Source organism: Pelobates fuscus, chromosome 8 (genome assembly GCF_036172605.1).
Source record: "Pelobates fuscus isolate aPelFus1 chromosome 8, aPelFus1.pri, whole genome shotgun sequence".
Lineage (NCBI taxonomy): Eukaryota > Metazoa > Chordata > Amphibia > Anura > Pelobatidae > Pelobates > Pelobates fuscus.
This window is the reverse complement of record NC_086324.1, coordinates 171,224,655-171,237,087: the sequence shown is the minus strand read 5'-3', so window position 1 is coordinate 171,237,087 and position 12,433 is coordinate 171,224,655. Positions and strand designations below refer to the sequence as shown.

The window sequence follows — 12,433 nt, the reverse complement described above, 5'->3', positions numbered from 1 at the left end:
AAGAACACTTTCCTGCCCAAAACAGTTCCATAGATTTGGGCTGTGCGGTCGGTCAACTTCATGCAGAAAAACGACTAAGTCCCATTCGAACGTGTGTTCGAATCTTCGAATGGGACTTAGTCTTGGTAGCTGAACGTTCAGGGTGGGAGAAGGTAAGGGTCAGCGGTGTTCGCGGAAATGTGTAGCCGATTTTAGTTCCATGAATTTGGCTACACACACCGCTGACCGCGTTTAAAATGGCCGCCGCCACGTGTTCCTTTGTCGAATGGCGACAACTTCGACGACTTCGACTGTGTCCGAAGTGCCACATAAAACGTACCAATCCTTCCCCACAGGATTTAAAGGGCCAGAAACAGCAGGGAGAAAATATAACTGAAGGAGCACAGGTAAGTACAATACAATCCTTCAAACTCATTGTATCCGGTTCTGTGTTGTAGCGCTTTCTTGTTGTGCTTTGCTGACGCATTGGCATTCGGTGGGTTGCTGGTGCTCACATCCTGAGGAGTTTGAATGGCATTCACATTCAAGTGTTGTCAGATTTTGCCATTTGGTGCCATGGGAAGTAATGCCAGTGTTTTGCACTTGTGAGCCATTGACTAAGTCAACTTGACTAAGTCAAACTCTGTGTGTGGTACGACCTCCCTGACCCAAGACAACTTGGAGGGCATTGGAGTATATTTTGCAGGACACTCATAACCCCTAGATTTTATGAGCGAGATGCCAATGCCAAACAAGAACCATGGTCCTCCAGGATGAAGCTGGCACACCAGGGGTGCACTGGATTCCTTCTGTGATCGGGTAATAAATAGAGACTGGTGAGACAATATGCAAAACAAGGGTAGAGGGGTAATAGGAAAACGTAAAGGAGGCTACTGCAAAAACAAGGTACACATAAAGCAAGAGACAGAGAAGCAGGGCAGTAAGAGGTATGGAAAGATTTACTGAGCCATGGGGCAGTGATAGGCAAACAGGGAATAATCAAGAGGTAGCCATCCAGAAAATGACTAGTAGTGAGCGAGAGAAGAAGCAGTCCTTGGTTGCGCAGGAATGATGGAGAGACTGTACAGTGATGGACGAGGGGTGAATGATGGTTTGGAAGGCAGTTATGGGCACAGAGAAAAGGAAAGGAAAAGGGGCAGCGATGGGCAAGTTGAGAAAAAGTGATGGGTGATAGAGAGGAAGTACTGGGCATGGGAAGAAGTGTGGTGAGATGAAGCATTGATTGGCATGGATTAATGAGACTTGACAGTAGTAGACAGTTATAGAATGACAGAGACGGAGCAATCACAGATTTGAGAATAATACAGGAATAGGACCGGTTGATGGAGAGAATGACAGAGAAATGGGAAAATATCAGCCATGGACAGAATAATAGAGAAAATGATGGACGGGTGGGTCAGTGATGATAAGGAGAGAATGGTGTAGGGATGGAGACGTAGAGAATGAAGTAGTGATGGGTTGCTGGTGGGCAAAAAGAGAATGATGGACGGACAGGGCAATGATTGACAAGGAGAGAATGATGGAGGGTCGGGGCAGTGATGGACAAGAAGATAATGATTGAGGGATGGGTCAATGATGGACAAGGAGAGAATGATGGAGGGATGGACAAGGAGAGAATGATGGAGGGATGGACAAGGAGAGAATGATGGAGGGATGGACAAGGAGAGAATGATGGATGGATGGGTTGAGACAGTGAAGGAATAGGAGAGACTGAAGGATCAATGGGCTGAGATAAAAAAAGGGAGAGGACAGTGGAGGGATGGTGCTTGATTGAATATAGTGATAAAGAGACAAGGCAGTGGTGTTTTATAGTTTTTCCATTCTTTTTAATTTTTTCCTACCAGACAAGTAAAGTCCTTTTCATTTATCTTCGCTGCACATAGCTGGGTATCTTGGTTTGGTCCAGATTTGTTCCCCTGATCTCCACATTTCTCATTGACCAGCAGAGACACTTCTAATTCCTGAATTAAAGGAGATGCAGGTTTGTTTTCTGGAGGAGAACAAGACAGAGAGTATTGTTAATTGTTGATTGGCCAAATTTCCACCAATAAGACACTACACACTCAATTCTTCACCGGTATTCAGAGTCTCCCACTTATAAAATAGTTATTTAAAACAACAACAAATATTTTCATATCAACATATTCTCACACAGAATTCCGATTTAATGAAAGTTATATTTCATAGCATCTCAGGTGTCTAGTTTTATAATTCATGGAGTGTCCATGGTCCATTAGTGGGTACAAATCTCTCCACACTTCTGTCGCCAGATGCACCTTAACAAACAGAGATGCAACAATACTGCATTCTAACGAAAGTAAATCCATTACAAAATCATTACTTCAAACTCAACAGTTCCACATTTACTTTTCATTGGTGCACTATTATTATTGGTTCTGTAAAGGATGACAATTGAGGTGCAATGTTTGTGACAAGGTTTTACCTCTAACCCACATCTATGCCAGTTTACCTGGTGGGTTCCAGATTTCCCATCCAGTGACCCAGCAGCCGGTGCTTGGCGGTTTAATGTCTTCAGGCGGAAGGCAGATGGGTTGGATGTAATCACTAAAGGTGACATCATAGTAGACCTCTATCAGTGCCAGGTCATTTTTTCCTGAGGTTTGGTTGTACTCTGGGTGGATAACTACCCGTCGGACTTTGCGTGTTACTTCATGATGGTTTGGGCCATTCTGACTTTGCCTCCCCAGGATAACGGTGTAATCATCATTTAAATCAAGTTTATAACTGTCGAGACAAAAGGGATACATTAGCCCACAAATGTTCTAGGTACAACAAATCCACTAAGGGGCAGCAGGCCACATGTCCTTGAGCCAAGTTTCTGAATCCTACCTGAACATGCAGTGAGCTGAGGTGAGGACCCAAGTCTGAGCAATAACAGCACCAGAACAGGCATGCCGCTGATATCTCTGAATACTCACTAGCCATGGCCAAGAACCTTCTGTCGCATTGTTATTAGGAACAGAACCGGGGGACGAGATTGTGTACCCACAACCTAACAAACAAGGCAAAATTATCGGCATTAAATTACTGCCTACTAGATTATCAGGGCAATGATGTATCTAAGAGAGTGTATTGGTTTGACATGGACAAGTACTGGAATATCAAATATTTAATCAATATTTATAATCATTTACCTGCAAACGGCAATCTGTACTATGCAAGCGAACAGCTTATTCTGAGGTTCACAACAAGTATTACACTTATATTTTTACTCAGTGTAGATTATATGTAATCAACAAGTTTTGCTTCCCTCAAACACTCACACAGACCTTCACACTGCACCCAAGGTTGACCTGTACCTCTTGAAAGATTTATGGGGCATCTCTCATTGTCCACCTCCCCGTAGGTGGTCATTGGCTGTAGATTTAAAGAATTGTCATTTGTCACATGGTACATCCAATCCTCGTAGGTGATAAGCTGAGTGAACACTCCAGGAAGGATGGTGTCCCCTTCCATCCTTTGCTGACACTTCCCACCAAAGCTTTGCAGCCCAACAAGAACAAATACTTCATCCTCTTGACAAACAAGGGGTCCACCAGAGTCGCTCTACACAAGAAGAATAAATCAGGGTAAACAGGTAGGAACAGGGCTACTTTCCCCTAGAACTTTCCTTTAGGGTCTCTCTCTGTAGTAATTCAGTCTCTCCCTCAAATATTGTCCTCTTTATCTCCCTAAAACTGAGCTAAAGGTCTGGGTGCCTACACTGTATCACTTGTAAGACATTGTGTTGCCTGGATCCAATAATGGATACCACCCCCCCTCCCTCCCCTCTATGTGTTGTGGGGATGTAGTATGTGCCTTTGCGTGTGCTGGGGATGTAGTGTGTGTCTGTGTGTGTGCTGGGGATGTAGTATGTGTCTGTGTGGGCTGGTGATGTAGTATGTGTATCTGTGTATGCTGGGGATGTAGTGTGTCTGTGTGTGCTGGGGATGAATTGTGTGTCTGTGTGTGTGCTGGGGATGTAGTATGTGTCTGTGTGGGCTGGTGATGTAGTATGTGTCTGTGTGTGTGCTGGGGATGTAGTGTGTCTGTGTGTGCTGGGGATGAATTGTGTGTCTATGTGTGCATGCTGGGGATGTAGTATGTGTCTGTGTGGGCTGGGGATGTAGTGTGTGTCTGTGTGTGTGCTGGGGATGTAGTATGTGTCTGTGTGTGCTGGAGATGTAGTGTGTGTATGTGTGTGTGCTGGTGATGTAGCTTGTGTCTGTGTGCGTGCTGGGGATGTAGTATATGTATGTGTGGGCTGGGGATGTAGTATGTGTCTGTGTGTGTGCTGGGGATGTAGTGTGTCTGTGTGTGCTGGGGATGTAGTATATGTCTGTGTGTGCTGGGGATGTAGTGTGTGTCTGTGTGTGTGCTGGGGATGTAGTGAGTGTCTGTGTGTATGCTGGGGATATAGCTTGTGAATGTGTGCATGCTGGGGATGTAGTATATGTTTGTATGTGCTGGGGATGTAGTGTGTCTGTGTGTGTGCTGGGGATGTAGTATGTGCCTGTGTGTGTGCTGGGGGTGTAGTATGTGCCTGTGTGGGCTGGGGATGAAGTGTGTGTCTGTGTGTGTGCTGGGGATGAATTGTGTGTCTGTGTGTGTGCTGGGGATGTAGTATGTGTCTGTGTGGGCTGGGGATGTAGTGTGGGTCTGTGTGTGTGCTGGTGATGTAGTATGTGTCTGTGTTTGTGCTGGGGATGTAGTGTGTCTGTCTGTGCTGGGGATGAATTGTGTGTCTGTGTGTGTGCTGGTGATGTAGTATGTGTCTGTGTGGGCTGGGGATGTAGTGTGTGTCTGTGTGTGTGCTGGTGATGTAATATGTGTCTGTGTGTGTGCTGGGGATGTAGTGATTATGTGTGTGCTGGGGATGAATTGTGTGTCTGTGTGTGTGCTGGGGATGTAGTGTGTGTCTGTGTGGGCTGGGGATGTAGTGTGTGTCTGTGTGTGTGCTGGGGATGTAGTATGTGTCTGTGTGTGCTGGTTATGTAGTGTGTGTATGTGTGTGTGCTGGTGATGTAGCTTGTGTCTGTGTGCGTGCTGGGGATGAAGTATATGTCTGTGTGAGCTGGGGATGTAGTATGTGTCTGTGTGTGTGCTGGGGATGTAGTGTGTCTGTGTGTGCTGGGGATGTAGTATATGTCTGTGTGTGCTGGGGATGTAGTGTGTGTCTGTGTGTGTGTGCTGGGGATGTAGTGAGTGTCTGTGTGTGCTGGGGATGTAGTATATGTCTGTGTGTGCTGGGGATGTAGTGTGTGTCTGTGTGTGTGTGCTGGGGATGTAGTGAGTGTCTGTGTGTATGCTGGGGATATAGCTTGTGATTGTGTGCATGCTGGGAATGTAGTATATGTCTGTATGTGCTGTGGATGTAGTGTGTGTGTGGGTGTGCTGGGGATGTAGTATGTGTCTGTGTGCGTGCTGGGGATGTAGTATATGTCTGTGTGTTCCGGGAATGTAGCGTGTGTCTGTGTGTATGCTGGGGATGTAGTGTGTCTGTGTGTATGCTGGGGATGTAGTATGTGTCTGTGTGGGCTTGGGATGTAGTATGGATCGTGTGTGTGTGTGTGTGCTGGGGATGTAGTATGTGTCTGTGTGGGCTTGGGATGCAGTGTGTGTCTGTGTGTGTGCTGGTGATGTAGTGTGTGTCTGTGTGTGTGCTGGGAATGTAGTGTGTCTGTGTGTGTGCTTGGGATCAAGTGTGTGAATGTGTGTGTGTTGGGGATGTAGTATGTTTCTGTGTGGGCTGGGGATGTAGTGTGTGTCTGTGTGTGTGCTGGGGATGTAATATGTGTCTGTGTGTGCTGGAGATGTAGTGTGTATGTGTGTGTGCTGGGGATGTAGAATGTGTCTGTGTGTGCTGGGGATGTAGTGTGTGTCTGTGTGTATGCTGGGGATGTAGCTTCTGTCTGTGTGTGTGCTGGGGATGTAGTATATGTCTGTGTGTGCTGGGGATGTAGTATGTGTCTGTGTGTGTGCTGGGGATGTAGTGTGTCTGTGTGTGCTGGGGATGTAGTGTGTGTCTGTGTGTGTGCTGGGGATGTAGTGTGTGTCTGCAGTGGCGTACATACAGGGGTCGCAGGGGTCACGGCTGCGACCGGGCGCGGCCCACCAGGGGGCCCGGCCGCCCTGCGACCTGGTATGTACCCACTGGTGTTACCCGGCGGGCAGCCTGGGGGCGTGCGAGGGAGCACTCTCCCCTGAGTGCTCCCTCTTCAGCTCCCTCGCGCACCTCTAGTTTTAACCATGCAGGTGAAAACATAGCAGTTTCAGAGAAACTGCTATGTTTCACTGAGGGTTAATCCAGCCTCCCCATGAGAAGGGCCCCCCATGAGAAGAGGCTGGCCACCGTGGGTACACACCAGGGCGCAGGGCGGCCGGGCGGCTGATTGCTCCCTGCTCACGCCCGCCTATTTAGTCATTTTGACGAAATAGGGGGCGCGGCTTCAAGAGGCTCCCGGTGCTGGAACGAGGTGAGTAAAAAGGGCTGCCTGGAGTGTCCCTTTAAGTTGTAAGTTTAAACACCTAGACGTGAAACAGTTTTGGCAGACTTGCCTTGTATAGGGAATTAGAGAACTGCAGTGGGAGAGCTCCATCTAGTGTACAGTGTAGGGCATTACATCATCAGTGCAACATTTGATGTGATGAGCCATTGCAATGTAGTTGCTCCATCTGGTGGGCATATTAGACCACTGCATGTTTTAATTTCCAAATAGTGGCTAGGATAGGAGATCATTGCAGTGTTAGAACTCCATCCCATAGATAGAGTATATGTGTGTGTATCTGTATGTAGTGTGTGTGTGTTTGTATGTAGCGTGGGTATCTGTGTATACTTTATGTGTGTAGTCAGGGCCGCCACCAGAAATTTTGGGGCCCCTAACTCAGCTCAGGGTCTGGGCCCCCTGGGGCCCGCCTCCAAATACCGCCCACTGGGTCAACACACAGACACAAACGCACACACTGATACAAAAGGACACAGATACATACTAACAGACACACATACTGAGACATACACACAGGCATACATAGTGACAGACAGACACATAATAACATACATACAGACACACATACATACAGACACCGACATACATACATACATACACACACACACACACATTCATACATACATACAGACACGGACATGAGTGTAGTGTGTCTCTGTATGTAGTGTGTGTATCTGTATGTAGTGTGTGTCTGTATGTGTGTAGTTTGTGTTTACTGTATGTGTGTAATGTGTATCTGTGTGTGTATCTGTATGTAGTGTGGGTATCTGTGTGTCTGTGTTTGTAGTTTGTGTATACTGTATGTGTGTAATGTGTATCTGTGAGTAGTGTGTGTATCTGTATGTAGTGTGTGTGTCTGTATGTGTGTAGTTTGTGTTTACTGTATGTGTGTAATGTGTATCTGTGTGTAGTGTGTGTATCTGTATGTAGTGTGTGTGTCTGTATGTGTGTAATGTGTATCTGTGTGTAGTGTGTGTATCTGTATGTATCTGTGTCTGTATGTGTGTAGTTTGTGTATACTGTATTTGTGTAATGTGTATCTGTGTGTAGTGTGGGTATCTGTGTATGTATGTGTGTACTTTGTGTATACTGTATGTGTGTAATGTGTATCTGTTTGTGTAGTGTATGTATCTGTATGTCTGTGTATCTGCATGTGTGGCAGTGTGTGTATCTGTATGTGTCAGTGTCTGTTTGTGTATGTCTGTATGTCTGTGTATCTGCAGGCTTATCAGTGTGTCTGTACATCTGTATGTGTGTCAGTATCTGCATGTGTGTCAGTTTTTGATACATATACTGACACACATACAGTTGCACAGACACACTGATCCACATGCAGATATACAGACAAACAAACACTGTCACACATGCAGATACACAGACAAACAGATACAATCACTGACAAACATACAGACACACAGATACAAACATTGACACACATGCATATACACAGACACAGTGTACAGGTAATTGTATTGGCTGCAGTGCACACACAGACACAAGCTACATCCCCAGCATATACACAGACACACGCTACATCCCCAGCACACACAGACATATACTATATCCCCAGCACGCACACAGACACATACTAAATCCCCAGCACACCCACACACATACTACATCCCCAGCACATACCGACATATACTACACCCCCAGCATGCACACAGTCACAAGCTATATCCCCAGCATACACACAGACACTCACTACATCCCCAGCACACACAGGGAGCTATAGATCTCACCTGAAAAACTACATTAAGCTGTAGTTGTTCAGGTGACTATAGTGTCCCTTTAATGAGCTGGCCTCATGTGTGGGACTGTAATGATCTATTCTCACCACTAGGTGTAGCTATCACAAAGGTGCACATATCCTATCACAGTGAGGAGAGGGGAGCTTTCAATCTGTAGTGGTCATTTAGTAATGATCCTATCAACCTGCATAGCCTCAGGTTCAGAGTCTGTAGATGTTTGTGGGGTCAGCAGGACTAGCACTTGGTTTAACCCCTTAAGGACACATGACGTGTGTGACACGTCATTATTCCATTTTATTCCAGAAGTTTGGTCCTTAAGGGGTTAAAAGAGCCCTGTCTTTCCAATTTTCTTTCTTAAAGTCTCCGATCTCTACGGATAGCCAATCGCACAAATGCATCAAATTTAACACGAGCTAGCTCATCTTTTATAGCTTCTGAGAGACCCCTTCTGAAGTGGAACCTCTGGGCTGATTGGTTCCAAATAGTATCAGCAACCCACTGTCTGAATTCAGCAGCATATTCAGCCACAGAGCGCCTCCCTTGATGTAAATGAAGGAGCGTGGCATCTGCTGTAGCACATCGACTGGAGTCATCAAAAACTAGGCACATGGCCATAAGACAGTCTTTTAAATTTCCCATCACTGGACTGTCCTGTTCAAGAAAAGGGGAGCCCCAGGCCAGGGCTTGATCTTTAAACAGGGAGAAAATAAATCCCACCTTCTCTCTTTCAGATGGAAAACGGTTAGCCCTGATCTGGCTAGATGGACGTACCCACATGTGACATGGCACCCAGATCAGGGCTATCAGGGGATGTAACTTTTGTGGGGTTTTCATGTGTTCATGGGGTACTTTTGGGGCGTTCCAAAATTGTATGTTGCTATACTGCTCTTTGGATTACTATACCTGCTATACTCTCTTGGGCGAGAGGTCTTCCCACTGGGAGCTGGATCTAGGTGTTGATCCAGGGTGGGAAGGGTCGGTGAGACCCCAGCCAAGCTAAGGTGGCTAAGGGGGCTACAGTGGTTATGGTGTCTGGTGCGGTGATTATAGTACTCAGTGATACTAGGAATCGCGATTGGCGAAGGTACCCAGTCAGGGTGCCAGGCGGTCTGCCACAACAACCTTACATATGGGGTTGGGGGCCATCGGTAACGGACAGAGGGAGGGTTGACATGCAACACTGATAATAGGACATTGGTCTCCGCACATGGCGGATAGCTATATATTCTTCGTAAATAGGAGACACAAGGTAGGGCCAGTCATACCATCGGAATACACCAGCCTGAAGCACCTTACAATCCCTAACTCACCTAGAACAGGCAATAAATACTGCAATCAACTATGACTCCTTCGAAACAATATCAACCCATTTGAACAATTTGACCTACTAATGTAACATACTATCCATACTGTACGCGATATAATGTCTATACTTATGTCATACTGCAATAGGGACCTGCGTGTCCCGATATGAATATTTTTCCTGCTACATGTAAAACGAAAAATTTCTCAAAAATAAATAAATAATAATTTTAAAAAAGCCATCTGAGGTGTAATAGCAAATAGCAACCACAGGGGGAACCACAGATATCGATTCATGTTCCCTGTAAAGAAGTTAATGGTAAAACATGTTCCCCTTTACTGACCAGGCATTGGTTTTCCTCTTTCTCCTTGTTGGAGGCACATATCATGCCAGGTAGTATAGACATGCTGTGATTGGCTGAGCTTGGGTGGCTGTAGATACAGTTACACTGGCTAGGATCAATCAGCTCCATCGCCACAGCCCTCGGTGGCCCAGTCTTTCCATCTGCAGAGCAATAAGAAATGGTCAAACCCACCCATGGGGTCATCAAGACATTACACCAGACAGGACGCTACATGGAGTGTGATGAAACGCGTTGGGAGCTGTATGTTTGCCTATCTAACTTACCAACGGTGGGTCTGTCCCACCCAGTGTGCCAGCATGAAGATCCATACTTTATGTGGTTGGAAGCTTGAGGGAGGCAGACTGCCTGAATGTATGGCCCAAAATTAACTGGTTGGGCAAGCTGAAGTAGGGCAACATCTCTCCCGTCCTCTGGTGATATAAATGCTCCATGCATGCTTATGCTCTGGACAGAGATCTCACGCATGGCTGGCGACCCAGGGGCCACTATCACAGTCCAGCCATGTGGGGAGTCTGATGAGAGAGGTCTGATAAAACACAAAGAGATGGAAGAGATCAAATAAAAGAAGATGATAAGAAAATGGAGACAGCGAGATACTGAGAGATTAGGACACATAGATCGCACAGAAAATAGCCAACTTTTATTCATTAAAAGAAGAAAAAAACCTTTTTGTACTGAGTTTCATATTCTCTTTTATTCTCACATTTATTTTCGACCTCATCTTTCACTCAAACCATTTCTGGACACCCGTTTTGGTTCTGTCTTTGCCACAAACATTCACAATATCCACCTGCCTCTCTCTCCATCCGAATATTTAGTTTTCTCACCCAGTAAAGCAGTGAGCAGCTGTTATCACCCAGGAGTCAGATATCAAGGCACCTCCACACGCATGGAGCCCATTGTTCACCAGGTCAACCTGCCAAGGCCACGCACCTGCGTCATTAGAACCACGAGCCTTTATTTGGAGGATTCTCCCACAGCCTGTGGAAACATTCAGGATGTTATATTGGACCACAGGCATGGTCAGCATTTGCCAGTTTCCACATTTGCTAAGATGCAAAACACAGTGTTAAGTTCTAGTGTCAGTTGGAGAGCCGTCATGTCCAGGGCCTTGTCATAGAGCTGTTCTGCTTGGTCCTAGAGGTTACCTGGGTTCTTGGTGCTCAGGAGGTCACTGCAGTTATCAGTGTCTACATCATCGGTCACTGTGATGTTTTGGGGGGCAAAGGAAGCATCAGTGTCCACATTGTTTTGGATCCATTCTTGATAGAAAGACACGGCAGTGACAATGGTGGGAGTATCATGTAGTTTGAACTCTGCAGAGAAACTGATGATACCCGCAAGGAACCAGATGCCATCCTCATTACAGACTATCGGACCCCCAGAGTCGCCCTGAAAAAGAGTCAAAATAGTAATTTAGTGAGAGCAGAACAATGATGATATTTTTTTTTCATTTGAGCAAAATCCAAAATACACAAATGATGTCACACTGAATTGCATGATGCCACTCACGAGCCTTGGCCCTGTTTGCTCATCATGTTCTACTGCACACATCATGCCTGGCTTTGTGGGGTTTAACAGCTCTGGCTTCATGTAAGAGTTGTAGATACAGTTACAGGTTCTCCAGCCGACCAGGATTATAGTCAATTTGTGCAGAGCCCTTGTGCTGTCCAGCGGCACTGACAGAGCAAGGAAAGAGAGGGAAATAAAATAAAAATTAAACGAAGAAACACATTTAATGGAAGAAAGAGTTTTTGCAACTTCATCCTCCTTGACCCCTTAAATATGCTTTAATCCTATCTTAGGACATCTGTTTTTCCCTCTATGGCAAAAGTGACCTCGCCACTGGTTTTTGGAGGGGCCTGTTTGCCAGCCTCCTGCCCTGCGACTATGGCCCTGGGATCTATTGCTCTTTAAGGAACTGATTTGGGCATACTGTATTTTATTATGCTGCTGCTGGCCCTTTAAGAACCATCTGGGGACATACTGTGGAGTTATTGGGTGGCCACCATTTCATGTATCAGAGGCACATGGTGAGAACAATGGATGAAGCACATGGTGAGAACAATGGATGGCGGCCATTTTAACTCACAGACACTGTTTTGACTTTTCTACACGGTGCCATCTCGCCGGTATTTGGTGCACAAAGACATCGTTCAGTAGTTTTAAACTATACAACAGGGGACTATACAGTAATTATTTTTCATATAGCCTGTATATGTTCTGCAGAATCTGCATTAAACCGTATCTTCCAAACTACTGATCTGGGTGAATTTTGCACATGTGGTTCACCCAGATCCCCCGGTTCCGAGGATATATTTTTTTATGGGGTTATTGCATGTTTTGGGGTCCGTGTGATATGTTTATATGTTTACTGTATTTTCCTGTCTGTAATAATTAAGTTAGTCTATTGTGTTGAGATAATTGTATCATAGGCAGAGGGGAGGATTTCTGATGTAATGAATGGGAGTGTTAGCTGTGTTGTAATGTGTTTATTGGTTGTTCTGTA

The 12,433-nt window shown here is 45.7% G+C and overlaps 1 protein-coding gene across 1 annotated transcript in view; it reads right to left on the bottom strand.

The window, feature by feature from the left end:
- Positions 1-415: 415 nt before the first annotated feature.
- The window catches only part of LOC134571365 (serine protease 53-like), a 29,575-nt gene continuing 17,557 nt past the window's right edge, over positions 416-12,433 (bottom strand). Inside the window, exons 4-13 of the mRNA XM_063429567.1 lie at positions 11,437-11,603; positions 11,073-11,316; positions 10,752-10,905; positions 10,188-10,450; positions 9,904-10,064; positions 3,321-3,567; positions 2,851-3,013; positions 2,471-2,745; positions 1,842-1,990; positions 416-788 (exon numbers count right to left, since the gene is read on the bottom strand). Of these exons, the coding sequence (XP_063285637.1) occupies positions 597-788; positions 1,842-1,990; positions 2,471-2,745; positions 2,851-3,013; positions 3,321-3,567; positions 9,904-10,064; positions 10,188-10,450; positions 10,752-10,905; positions 11,073-11,316; positions 11,437-11,603 (2,015 nt within the window). The 3' untranslated portion in view covers positions 416-596. The remainder of the gene's footprint in view (positions 789-1,841; positions 1,991-2,470; positions 2,746-2,850; positions 3,014-3,320; positions 3,568-9,903; positions 10,065-10,187; positions 10,451-10,751; positions 10,906-11,072; positions 11,317-11,436; positions 11,604-12,433) is intronic.